We start from the raw sequence: 14,193 nt of genomic DNA on the forward strand, positions 1-14,193 counted from the left end.
CTACGTGTTGAAGGCCATACCTATAATTGTTTACTTTTTACACATTGTGACTTGGATGGAGAGTTGTCTCATTGGCACTCATACCACATCTTCTTCTTTCTATATAAATGTATTACTTGTTCTTATAAATATACATTTAAACCAGTAGATTTCAGATTAGAATTTACAATTTTTATCTTTTTGTGAGTAGAAAATTATATAACATAAATAGATGGGGAGCCTATACATATGGTGTCATCCAAACAAGCAAGGTATATTATAAATTGAGAGCTCAACCTTCCACCTTTTTATTAATAAAACAAAACATAAAAGAACATCCAATACAAAGCAGAACAGGAAAAGCACTTTACAATAATATACCGGTATGAGAAAAACACAAAATAATTCACAAATTATAAGGTATTAAAGAATACTCATAGTTCCTGAAAGCAAATCTATTAGCATTAATTAGCAGTAATTTAATAATTCACATTACCTTAACTTTTCTGGGTCCATCTGTGGATGAGTTTCTCTGTTTTTTAGGGGTTAACATGTTAAATACCCTTTCAAGACTACCAAATACAGATCCTTTCCTTGTTTTGGAGGCTGAGCCGGGTGTGTCAGGTTCTCTATGTAAACATTCATCTACAGATGATCCTCTCTGGCAATCAATTGGTCTGAAACATGTCAAATATATTTCTAAAGGAAAAGCTGTTTATCGGGAATGATACTGTAAACCAACTTATTTCTGCGATTTTCCAATATTGTTGCTGTATTTATATAAGGAAACATTCAGTTGTTTCTATTCGTGACAATTTATGTCGCACAATTTTTCTCACAGTGAAAGTTGTGAAAATTAGTTGGTTTATATTAATACATGTCTGGTTTTGACTTCTCAAAAAAAAAAAAACTTTAGTAATAACTGATACTAAAGACTGAGAATTTTACACAATTGCACATTTTGATAAAAAGTTGTGCGAGTCTAAAGCCTCATATCTGTAGCATTGTTCAGCTAATTCATCAACTATTTATTTGAATAATACCAAACTTAATATACATCTTAAACTTAAAAGACCAATACATTTTTATACTTGTATAAAATGTGAATAACCCTGTATTAAACTTACTTTTTTCTTGCACTGAGAGCTTTTTCTTTCTGTAAGTTGTTGAGTTGTGAATCATAAGACCGGGATGGTGATAAGGTTGTGTTGATATAGGAGTTATCTGACTTTCCAGGTGTGCATACTAGTAATGTGAAATACAGCATTTATTTTACAATATTTAGTAACTGAAATGACTCTTCTAAATAATAAAAAAAATCATCTAAAAGTCAAAATCTTCAAGTAAGTGTACTGAAACTATGGTTGCAACTCCCTCTCACAGTTAAAAGTTGAAATCAGGTGTTTTCAAGTGTTCTTTTTGATACTTTTCTGCTCTCAAATGTTTTATTTTTATTGACGTTACAATTCTAGATCTTGAGCATTCCTATGGAAGGATATTCAAGAAATGGTAAGATATGTGTAGAAATCTTAAACATGGTTTATCTTTCAGTTAATGTACTACTATAAAAAGAATTTTCTGTAAATGTTCCAAGACATTCATGTCATAAAAAGTTTGATTTATATAAGCTGTACAAAAATGAAATGAGTTTGCAATTTTGACAAAACACAAACATAATATTAATATAACAGGTGACTGTATTTCTTATGGAGATCAAAATCTAAAATAACAGCAATATTATCCAGAAAATGGAATATAACTTAATGAAAGTGACATTCAAGCCATTTTTGGTAACATTGTACAATCTGTCATGGATTATAACATACACTGATTCAATTATTTAAGGATTAATTCAAAACATGGTAACTACAAAGCCATTAAAAACTAATTCACAAAAAACCATTGGTCCTGACATCAAAAATTTCACCAGGTCCGCCTATTTCCTGTTTGAGCTGGTCCATTTGTCCGTTTGTTTCGTACAGACAAAAAGGGTTATTGGGGTTCGTTTAGTCAACAGTCAGTAGTTTTTCAAATCATTGGACACTGGTTTCCTGTTTTACCTTTAGTAAATGTGGTCAGAAATTATAACCTTCCTCATTAATGATTTTCTGATCGACCACATAGTATGACTTTGACCGTAGTGTATTGTGAGGATTTCTTCAAAAACATTTCTGCAACAAATCATTTGTTGTCACCACCAACTTATTCAATCAAAATTTGTGACATATTCGATTAAAATCAAGTTCATTTTGTTCATAGACAAATATTACAAATGGTGTAACTTTATATGATATCGGAACCGGACTGTATTGAAACAAGATTTTTCTGATTTTCCTAAATGTATATTAAAATTTTGTCCTACAGACCCGATGATTTTTAAAGATAAAACCCTAACCCCTAACATACATATTTTTATGTCTTAAAAATGGTTCTTTTTGTATTTAATTTCGTTTTCTAATTTTTTCCACCTTAATAATCTAATATTACAAATTAGTTAATAATTATACTATTACTTACATGTATCATCTAACAATGGCAACTGTTTGGCCATTAGAGGTGACCTTGTTTTTATAGGCTGTGTGGATACAGGTCGTGGAGCTTTTGCAGATTTAGGTTTAGGGGTTCTGTTAACTATTGATGGCGTCTTTGGAACAAGAAAATTTTCTTTATTTTCATTTTCCTTATTTTCTGAATTTTCATCACTAGTCGAAAATGGTAATCTCTCTCGAGCTCGACTTCTCCCTCTTTCCTCACAACCACAGGGAGGTGGCCTTGGTCCAAGGTCATTTGTATCACAATGTGTATTGGTCTTTTGAGTTGGTGTGTAACTAATAGGAGTTAACTCAATGCTGAAAGATGGATCCGCACTTTGGCTCCTAGGCTATAAAATGAAATTGGTTGTAAACATTTGTATTTCCATTTACATTTCAGCTCTAGATTTCACAGTATGTTCATAAAATAACAGCAAGTGCAACTCTAAATTTTGCATGATGCTCTTAAAATCAATAAAATAATTAAAGCGTTTAAAATAATAACGGGCCATTTGTAAATGCAAATAGTCATCAAATTCATCTTTAAAATGACACATTTCTGCTAATTTCACACCTAAGTTCTCCTCAATCAAAATTCATTATACAAACAGTGTTAAGTTTGCAAACATCTCTTCACAATTTTTATACATATAACCTCTGTAAAAAAATGTTTGATGGTCAAACTAGAGCTCCTTTACATCTATATCGAAGCAAACTATAAAAAAACCAATACTGGGTCTGTACCTGCGTCACTGCATGCAATTGATTGAGGTAACATGTATACTGGAGCATAACTGATCATTCCCTTTCACTGAAGCTAAGAAAACTTTTATCAAAATTTTTCTTCGTACAATGAGTTGAGTTTTGTCAAATTTCAAGCTATACGCCAACAGGAAGTGGATACATTGCACATGTAAAAATGGCTTACTCGCTACAACTCAACATTATAAAGCTGCAGACCAAATACTAAATCATTCCCTTTCAAAGCCAAGAAAACTTAGATGAAAGATTACTTCAGATGGACGGACGGAGTCAAGCGGTTACTAGACATGCTTCCACCTTCAGCGCCACAGGCAACAACAAGTTCTTGTATACTGGAACTTTTACTGTGTTTTCTAACAAAAAAATTCGTAAGGGTTCCACGGAACCCAGTGTCTCGCCTACTTTTTCTGTTAATCGCATGGCTCAACAAAAATGAGGAAGTAAATCAATAAAAATATTCCTCTTGATACTATCTTTTGATTGTAAGAAGCTTCTGTCCAAGTTTGGTAAAAATCCAGGATAGTTTATGAATCTAATAAAATGTTTAAAAACTTTAACTGCAGACTGAATGTAATGTTAACTGGAAGAAAACAAAATTTCCTTCTAGATACTAGCATTTGATCATAAACAAGCTTCTGTCCAAAATAGTATAAGAAAGTTATTAAAATTTTAAAAACTTTAACCACAGAGTGAATGTGTTGTTTCCTGGCAGAAAATCTAAGTCCATTTAAAAGTAAAAAATGGAAAAAATGGATTTATTTTTTTTACAAAATTTCCTTCTAGATACTAGCTTTTGATCATAAACAAGCTTCTGTCCAAGTTTGGTACAAATCCAAAATAGTATAAGAAAGTTATTAACATTTTATAAACTTTAACCACAGAGTGAATGTGTAGTTTCCTGGCAGAAAATCTAAGTCCATTTAAAAGTAAAATAAGGAAAAAATGGATTTATTTTTTTACAAAATTTACTTCTGGATACTATCTTATGATCATAAACAAGCTTCTGTCCAAGTTTGGTACAAACCCAGGATAGTTTAAGAAAGTTATTAAAATTTTAAAAACTTTAACCACAGAGTGAATGTAATATTTCCCGGCAGAAAAACTAAGTCCATTTATAAGTAGAATACTGAAAAAATGGAATTTTATTTTTACAAAATTTACTTCTGGATACTATCTTATGATCATAAACAAGCTTCTGTCCATGTTTGGTAGAAATCAAGGATAGTTTAAGAAAGTTATTAAAATTTCAAAAACTTTAACCACAGAGTGAATATTTGTGGACGCCGCCAACGACAACGACGACGACGCCGACGGAATGTAGGATCGCTATGTCTCGCTTTTTCGACTAAAGTCGAAGGCTCGACAAAAATGTAAATCAAATGCATTGTGAGTCAGATCTAAATTGTGTAATTATCATAAATGTCACAGACCTAAGTATCAGTGACATGTATTGTTCAATTGGCAGTATCTTACATAACTGTAACCATATACATAATTACCCTGCAAGGAGTCTGACTTTGTATCTGTTTCTGGTGCAGTAATCTGACAGGTCTACCTTTCATTTTCTTTTCCAGCAGTAAAAAGTAGGAAGATGTTAAATAATCAAATTTGAACTGAAATAAAACAAAAATGTTGGTTTGTAGTGCAAAAAGTTAAATATTTGCTGAACAGATATACATTATCAGAATAATAGTTGTTTAGAACTACAATCAGCAATATTGCTATATCTTGACAGCCAGTTTTTATTGGTGGAGGAAGCCAGAGTACCAGGTGACCACCACAGAAATACTCAAATTTAGATATTTAACACCGCGTTTTTAGCATACATCTATACATGAATAAAGGAAGATGAGGGGTAAATGTCATTGAGACAGCAACCTAACAACACTAGTCAAGCAGAATAGACATCTAGAGGTGCCAACACTACAAGCTCTAACTCACCACGAGTATAAAGCAAGGTGTGGATATATTCAACACATTTAACTATTTTTTTTGTTTGTTTTTTTGTGCTTTATCATGGCAGCAAGCTTTCATTAGTGGAGGAAGCTGGAGTACCAAGAAAGAACAACCACCTTTGGCATGAAAACTGGCAATCCTTGTCAATAAAGAACACACCTCACAATAAGCAAGGTTCCAACTTCTAACTCAGACTTGGAAAAAAGTTTTTCTACATGTTTTATGAATAAAAGACATTACTTTATAGAATACTAAAACAAAAGAACCATCACATTCACAATATCAAGATGAAGATCATTCTAAATTCAAGAATTAGTAAAAATCATAATTTCTTCCGAAATGTTATAGATATCATCTCAACACTGACCTGAGTCACATCCCTTTCCATTTCTGCTTTTGTTTTACCATAATGTACAGCTAACTCTGTAATACAGTCCTCATCTAAACTTCTCTGAAATGATAATTCAATGATTAAAAATATATATTTATAAACACATATTTAAGCTTGTTTTATAGGCAGCTAAATATTTTATCTACCAAATGTGTTTCTCTTAACTCTTTATTAACATAAAAATAATTATATTATCACTAAATGAATCATGTTTAACAAAAAAATATCATTTTAAATGAAACACTTCATGCAAGAAACTACTGATTTTCAAAATATTTAATTAATAAAAAATATGTGAAATCAATAATCAATATCAATGTATGCCTAAACTCTAGCAGTTTTTGTAGTTTTTCACGCAACCTGAACTATTTTCTATTAGTATAGTAACCTCAGCATGTTTGAGAATGATACTATTTTTATAACCTACAGATGCTCTAGTCAGTTTCTACAAAAGTAATGGTCATTTATCTGATAACAATTAATTTTACAAGGTATGAACCTTGTTTCCAAAATGCTGTATTTGCTTTAAAAAAATAACAAGTGCCCCTCACCTTTGGTACTAAATGACACAAAATTTGACAGAGTCTGATTAATATATACTTATATTGAATAGAAGACAGGTGTTATTCAGATTTCTATCTTATCATTAAAATGTAAGCATCACTTAGATAGAATGCCAGAAATTACACATACATTGACACATATACCAATTTAAACACATTTTAATATAAGTACAAAGATTATATGAATGAGAAAATAAACCATTTTGAACACTAGACATTTGATATCAAATTCTAAGTTAGTAACACTCAACAGAACAACTGAAAACAACAGTTCACACAACAGATATTGATATAAATACAAGAGTGATATATGTAAAATTGTGAACACAAACAAAAACAAACTTACCCCTGAAAAATGAACCTATACAAAATTTTTTAAAAATATTAAAACAACACTTTATAAAATGCATGTGTCTGAAGCGCCTGCTGGATTTACCTTCATCATTAGAAATAATGTTTAAAAAGCTTCTTTATTTATTATTATATATTGGTAAGTATACAGCAAACAATAAATTTAACATATTCTAGTTTGCTCATGCAGGATCTATACACATTAAAAGTGTTTATTTCATCAGTGACAATGCAAATGAAACTACTTAGGAAGTAATTTTGTTTAAAATATCAAATTTTATCAATGTGGCATTTTCCGGAAATTTTTTTATTTTTATCTTATATTTGAATGTTTAATATATACAGCATCTAGATGTTAGAATACGAGAAGTTTCAAGAAATTCAAGTCATTAATCTTTTAATATTTTAATATGTTGATGGATTCTTTCTTTCTTAAAAGTAACAATTAATATTTTCTGCAAATGAATTGGCATATAATTAATACATAGAATTTAAATTATATTGATGTTCATTAAGTGAACTATTTCTTGTCTTTAAGAAGCAGTAATTGTACCCTAAAACTGTCAAAAAAGAAACCAATACATAAAGTGTATAATACCTTATATTTACTTCTCCATTCTACTGGTACGTTTGTATCTTTAGTTAACCAAGGATGTGATATTAGCTGTTTAATAGTCAATCTACTCTGGGGGTCCACCTGTAGCATCCGTGACATCAACGTTTTACTTTCTTCTGATAACCATGGAGGATTCTCATATTTTCCACTCTGCACATGAAAATAGAGATTTTTGATTTTAAAAGATTTACAATAAAAGAAACTATAAACATGTTTTCATCTTCAAAAATGCAATCTTTAAACAGTAAGAAGGTTTCAAGAAATGAATATGAGAGAATTGAAAGACTTTTTTATCCTATCCGACACTGTATAATTTTTTTAATGATTTTGTATGATTGTATAATGATATGGTTTCTTTTTTAAAAGTTTATCATGCCTATTCTATTCAAGGGTTGCAATTTCATGGGTAAACAAAAATAAAAATTGTCATCAATTTCATATGACAAATTTAAAAGAGTATTGTATGTGTATCAGTAATATACAAGGGACTGTATCATATTTAAAAAGGGTTTTCATTTCAACAAGGCTGAATTGATTTAAAAATAATATTGTAAGGAAGCCATGAAGTGTTAATGGAAAAGTTTTTTGAGATCAAATTAATTCTGCACGATATATACCTGTAAAAACTTAACCTACCTGGATTTTCTTGTATAACTGTGGAATTTTCTCATCATCAAAAGGGAGATAACCACACAACAATGCATATAACAGAATACCCATACTCCATAAATCAGCCTAGATAAATAATTGTTATGTGTACATATAAACAATGAATATTGTATCCAATTATTTTCAGTGTTATCTCTATTCAAAATGTAAAAAAAAAGCCACAAAATGTGTTTGAAAACATTACAATTTAGTGTTTATTTTTGCGGTGCATGTGCCAAGTTTTGGATATATACAGTATACATGTAGATAATGAGCAGTATCAGGGAAAACCAGTCAGTTTCTGGATTTATCTAATGACAGGTTAAAATGAAGCAAATAATCTTGTATGTTTGAGGCTATGACAATGATGTGTTGTATATGAAAAATTTCTTTCAGTATATATGTTTAATACTATCAACACTTCTTTCATAAGAGAGTTCTGACAGTTTCTTACGTTGAAACAAATTCAGGTATGCCTAAAGATGTTTTCCTTAAAACTTATATGTATTTAATGTCTGCATTCATGTAAAACTCATATTTCTTAATCTTGAGAAAAACAGTTTTTTAATGATAAAAAATTCCTTGTTATAGATATTTTCCCACAAATGTATATACCTGTGACCCTATGTATTCTTTGCCAGATATTTACCTGTGATCCTATGTATTCTTTACCAGATATAAGTTCTGGAGCTGCATATGCAGGACTACCACAGCAGGTATACAGATGGTTTTCCATTCCTCCCTGTGGCTTGGCACACAGACCAAAATCTATCAACTTTAAATTCTGGTCCTCATCTAGTAACAAATTTTCCTGGAAAAAATAAAATTAGCTCTAATAAGTCAATATGAAGGTTTATCTCAAAATCCAGTTTATTGACCATTCAGTAACCAATTCTTAGAAGGTTAAAATGCAGCAAAAAATCTCTGATGTGCAGATAAATTGTTTAAAAACTTGCATATTTTAGGCCTTGAAATTAACAAATTTAGAAACTTTTGAAAATGATATGGGTATCTGTTCATACATTTCAAAACAAAGATCTGATATCTTTATTGATAGAGTATTCAGCAAACACCTATGCAGGGTTCGAAATAAGTGCTATCCCGCTTGCCCGAGGCACGTTAAATCTGCTGCGGGCAAGTGAAACCCATCACATAGTTGTCTGCCGGGAAAGTTGAAATATTGTTTGTGTAAAACTATGCCAGACCTTTATTTCTCTGAGGTGTGTGTATCATTGTATTACTGTTTTGGTTTTCTTTATTTGTTTCATATGTGCATGCCCCGAAAATCGTAAAACATCAAGGTTTCCCCCGAATAATTCTATTGGTCAATTCCTATGTGTAAGCCAATGAGCGACGACGTTTAAGAATGCTCAGTCGCACCTGCACGGGGATTTCCGCTACTATTCGTGAAAGGAAGTTGATACAACTATCCAATTAGAACGCGTTTCGCAAATGACTTTTGGGTTGAATTAAAAATGATAGAAAGAAAACAAGAAATGAACTTAGACTTAGTGTGAAACCCTGGGTAAAATGGAACAGTTTTTAGTAAATTATGTCCCCCCTTTAAAAAAACTTGAACTAATCCAACGTTAACAGGGCTAAGCAACAAAAGAAATATGAATAGGGAAATAGAAAACGCAAATTTTTAACATTCAGGTCACCATTAGGTCTTCAACAGACTCTCTTTACAAAATTAAAGGTTTCAATTTCATTCAATGTAGTTCTAAACAAGCTCTTATAGTATTGCTGTAAAATGTAAAATACCAAAATAAATTATAATTGAACTGTTAAGAATAAATGCATATTTTTTTATTTACTGTGAGGAAATTTGACAACTGGATCAATTTCTACATGTACATCTGAAATTGTTCTCTTTTTTTGTAAATGTAAAAGTTTTTGTTTAAAAAAATGGTGCATGGAAACTTGAAATTATCTGCCAGGAGAGGTCTAGAATGCAGGATTTGGCTACATTTACCCCAGAGCTTAGGTGGCCTTAAGTGGCCCGCAGACCCCCTGCCGTTATGCGTTTATAGGGCAAGTTAAAAAAAAGGAGGGCAAGTTAATCTAGATATTGACTTGCCATTTGGGCAAGTCAATGGTCTTTTCTTATTTCTACCCCTGCTATGTACCTGTTTTCATTGAACTTCACATCAGTTATTTAGGAAATGTCTCTTGAATCTTTTCACTAACTCTAAGTTATTTTCATTAAGACTACTTAATATGTATGGGTATGTCTTTTCATAATGGTTGCAATTGACTAGAGACATCTAAAGGCAATTTCTCCAAAAATATCTCAACACTATCTCTTTTATAAACATAACCATTCATATATGCTGAATTTAATAAAAGGGTCCATTCAAAAATTCTTATGGGCTGGAGTACTCAAATTATTTTTAGGTATCAGATTTTCAAAGGGAACAACAACAAAGCAATGTTTATTTATTCATTTTCTGAAATTTGGATAGCAGTCTGCACCAAAAACCTTTTACAAACTAGCCTGAAAGACCAAATTTCAGAATTTTTTTCTATTTTTTTAAACAATTTTCTTTTTTTTCTTTTCACTAGCCAAAACCTATTTTTACTAGTCACAGACATAGTGCTAGTCGCTTAAGGTCCAGACTGGGATAGTTAAGGTAAATGTATCCCATTTTAAGTATTTAAAAAAAAAATGTACTGACAGACTCTAGTTAAACTACACTATAGATACATACCGGTTTAAGATCTCTGTGAGCATATCCCTGGCTATGAATATAGGCAACTGCTGATACTATCTGTCTGAAAAATATCCTAGCTTCGTCTTCTGCAAGTCTATCTTTAGATACAATGTAATCAAATAATTCTCCTTCTGGACAATACTGAAATAAAATTAAAAAAATTGCACAGATAGAAATGAATCAGCAAAAATTGGAGTGATTATTCTCTTACTATAAACTTGACTATGAACTTTTAATATAAACCTGCCCATCAGACAAGTACAATGAAGCATTTACTTGACTGAGATTGACTATCAATTGTCCCAGCAAATCAGACATCAACAACTTTTAATGTCAAAAAAAGCTAGTTCTTAATAACCAATGTCTCAAGGCTCAGATGTAGTAATTTTTAAAATCCCCTGATTTCAAAATGATAACAAGGATTAGAATAAGGATTCATTTATCAGTGACCAGAGGAATTTTATAAAATATTATGTACATGTTATTTCTTAAATATTTCTGGCACTTAGAACCAACCTAATTGACAATCTTTGAGATTAAATAGAATGTCTTTACAAGAAAAGAAAACAGGAATAACCAAATATGCTGGAAAATCAAGTCAATTAATGATGTATCCCAGGGCAAATTCCAAATTGTCCTTCTCAACTGTCTGACAATAATGACGCAATCAAAGTATTTACTAATGTTCCCTTATATACCTCAAGAATCATGTAAACTTTCTGTTCTGTTTCTATTACTTGATACAGTTTACAAATATGCTGATGACACAAATTTTTCATAGCTTCTATTTCTGTTTTGACTCTGGGTAAATCATCCTGTTAATAGAAAATGAGTGTCAAGATAAAAAGTCAAGAATTAATATTCTGTTTACAGACCATTCTAAATATTTTGATAAAACGTAAAGTTCTTTTGCTTTCCTCTGCTTGGTTTATATTGAATGTATATGATGGGGAAATTTTCATGTTTTAGGTTGGTAGACCTTACATTCTAAAACTGATCCCTGTGTATTGACTGAATGCAGTATTTACACAAAATGTAACTTTCAATGAATCTACATATTTTGTTTTTCTTTCCAGTTTTGTATTTTTCACAAATATATATCATTAGCATTTATATCTGGATTTGGCAGACATTTTACTGCATTTCTTTTAGCATGGACAATGAAAATTAACTATTATTATTTCTGTTTTGATATCATTTATCATTTTTTCTTTTGGTATCCATATAATTCAAAACTACATGTATCAAGCCTTGAAGTAAAATGACTTGACTAGACTTACCCCCAGTGCTCTTTTATCCATAATTTTGATGGCAACCTTTTCTCCCGTGAGAGAATGGTATCCCAACTTGACTTTAGCAAATCCTCCTGAAAAGGAAAAGACAACTTTTTGTGTCTAACAAATCATAAAGATAATAAATGAAATCATTTTTCTAGTTTAATTGTAAAATAAGAAAAATATTTTCCATCTAACAGGATAAAATACGTTTAACCTATTGTCACATCTAGATAATTCTTATCTGTATATTCATTGTGACACTACAGCAATTACAAATGAATTAGCAATGATTGTAATGTTTAAAACTGTAAATGATTTTGTCCATAAGCAATGATTGGAAACATTTTTCATTGTGTGACAAACAGATGTCCTTTGTGTTTTTTTAGTATTTTTGTTTAGTTTGCTAACTCATAGACATATTCCCTATTTCTCCTTATTATCATTACACATTCAATTTCAAATTCTAACAGAGAAAAACCTACCAGAGCCTATAGTTTCCCTTAAATGATACAACCCCCTCAGTTCAGCATATTGTGAAGTCATTTTGTCTTAAGTTCTACAGGTTCTTCATCAATTGTTTCAATAGATCATCTGCAAAATATAAAAAGTTTTTATTAAGATCCATCAAACTAAGTGTGATAACTGCAACAATACTTTTTCTGTATATCTATGAATATATGTATTTAAATTGATTTAACAGACGTTAAAAGAAATCAGTACTGAAGTTTTGTAATGTATGTTTAGTACATGCATGCCTGTCAAAGACAATAAAATGTTCAGAGTTTCCCATCCATGATACATGTAAATTTGGAATTTACAATTCTCCAGCCATCACTATTGTATGAATTCACAACTTGGGAAGATTAACTGCAAACTTACATGATCGATTACCTTGTCATCATCTAAATATGTGTGATAACCTTTAGATGTTCAAATCTAAAAACTTCATGTACTTTCAATAAAGATTATTTGTGTCTTTTAAATTGTTTGAAATTTGTCCTGATAATTTTCAAAAATAAAAGCTGTGGCTTATTACTTTTTTCATGTTGATGTCTGATAGAACATGTTCAGATTCTTTTACAACAGAAATTAGAAAAGTACATATTATACTAAGTACATATTATACTAAGTAAATACATGAGATTACAAACATTGATAATCATAAATACATTCCGAATCTAATTGATTGTTTGTGTTTAAAACCACTTTCAACACTTGGCTATATTGTGGTGGCCAGTTTTATTGGTGGAGGAAAACCACTGACCTTTGGTAGGAAATCTGACAATCCTTGTTAAGATAGAAAATCTATCTAAAAAATAAATAGAGACAAATCATCATATTAGGAATAATTTTTTGGAGTACTCTATTTTGTTAGTTCCAAAATGTTTAAATAAGAGAATTCAAAAAAGCTTCAGGATAATGATAATTTGTGTGGCCAAATTTGACAACTTTGTCGAAGTCTGACATTTTCCAAACTGTAACAGTGAAACAAAATAGGTTCTGAAATTTTGCCTGAACTTTTACTTTTACCAACCTAATTCAGTTGAACATGTTGAACAGGACAAGAGGTCTGAAACTATGTAACAAGTAAGGGTTGTAATGGGGGCAGGGGGTATCTTCTAGTCCAAATAATTATGGTCTTGAAAGGCTATTTTATTTTTTTGCTTTGACGCCTTCCTGCGCAGACGTCATAATAATTTGGACTAGGCCTAGGGTATCTTCATGACGAATAACGATAAAAAATCTTGTCAAATGACGTAAACAGTAATTTTTGGTTCATGCAATAAAATGTACATTTTCTTTATAACGATAAAAAAAATCAACTGATTTGGACCAATAACGTTCAAATTCTTTCCAAAAATAATGGTAACGGATAATTATTAGAGATCTTAGATGAATCACGACAATGATATAGTTTGACAATTCATGATAAAATTTAACCAATTTGACGCTAACGGTAACCGTTTGATGCCTGACCGTTAAACGGTAAAGGGCATTCCTACCCTCACAAGTGCCTGTGAGTGACTCCCCCTGTATTTAGATTGGACAAGATAACCAAGGATTGATGAGTATTCTATTTCTAATGACTAATGTGTAAAAAAATGTAAGGACTGTTAGTTTGTAACGTTATTCTGTATTCAGATGTACTTGTTTTGTTGTACTATAATTATAAACCCTTCAATCTTCATGTATGTCTTTTCATATGTTTGAAACTCGCACTTTTTTCCCAGGAGCCAATCCGAAAACTTGTAACAAATTAGTTAGCATAAATTGCGGCAGACAATCATAATAGAAAGTTAATCTCGTACATGATCGGTTACAGTTCCGTGTGTCGATTTGATGTTCGCCCACGAATTTTTCGTTAATTAAGTTTAATATACCAATATAAAAAAATATAAAAGTTT

At 30.9% G+C, this 14,193-nt stretch overlaps 1 protein-coding gene across 1 annotated transcript in view; it reads right to left on the reverse strand.

The window, feature by feature from the left end:
• Window positions 1-14,035, reverse strand: part of LOC127707570 (maternal embryonic leucine zipper kinase-like) — a 30,088-nt gene extending 16,053 nt beyond the window's left edge. Inside the window, exons 1-13 of the mRNA XM_052212169.1 lie at window positions 13,937-14,035; window positions 12,271-12,379; window positions 11,792-11,877; window positions 11,210-11,326; window positions 10,509-10,652; window positions 8,447-8,608; window positions 7,786-7,884; window positions 7,132-7,299; window positions 5,596-5,679; window positions 4,772-4,885; window positions 2,497-2,860; window positions 1,107-1,224; window positions 476-656 (exon numbers count right to left, since the gene is read on the reverse strand). Of these exons, the coding sequence (XP_052068129.1) occupies window positions 476-656; window positions 1,107-1,224; window positions 2,497-2,860; window positions 4,772-4,885; window positions 5,596-5,679; window positions 7,132-7,299; window positions 7,786-7,884; window positions 8,447-8,608; window positions 10,509-10,652; window positions 11,210-11,326; window positions 11,792-11,877; window positions 12,271-12,331 (1,698 nt within the window). The 5' untranslated portion in view covers window positions 12,332-12,379; window positions 13,937-14,035. The remainder of the gene's footprint in view (window positions 1-475; window positions 657-1,106; window positions 1,225-2,496; window positions 2,861-4,771; window positions 4,886-5,595; window positions 5,680-7,131; window positions 7,300-7,785; window positions 7,885-8,446; window positions 8,609-10,508; window positions 10,653-11,209; window positions 11,327-11,791; window positions 11,878-12,270; window positions 12,380-13,936) is intronic.
• Between the last annotated feature and the right edge of the window lie 158 nt (window positions 14,036-14,193).

The sequence above is a fragment of the Mytilus californianus genome, unplaced genomic scaffold (assembly GCF_021869535.1).
Source record: "Mytilus californianus isolate M0D057914Y unplaced genomic scaffold, xbMytCali1.0.p SCAF_7, whole genome shotgun sequence".
Lineage (NCBI taxonomy): Eukaryota > Metazoa > Mollusca > Bivalvia > Mytilida > Mytilidae > Mytilus > Mytilus californianus.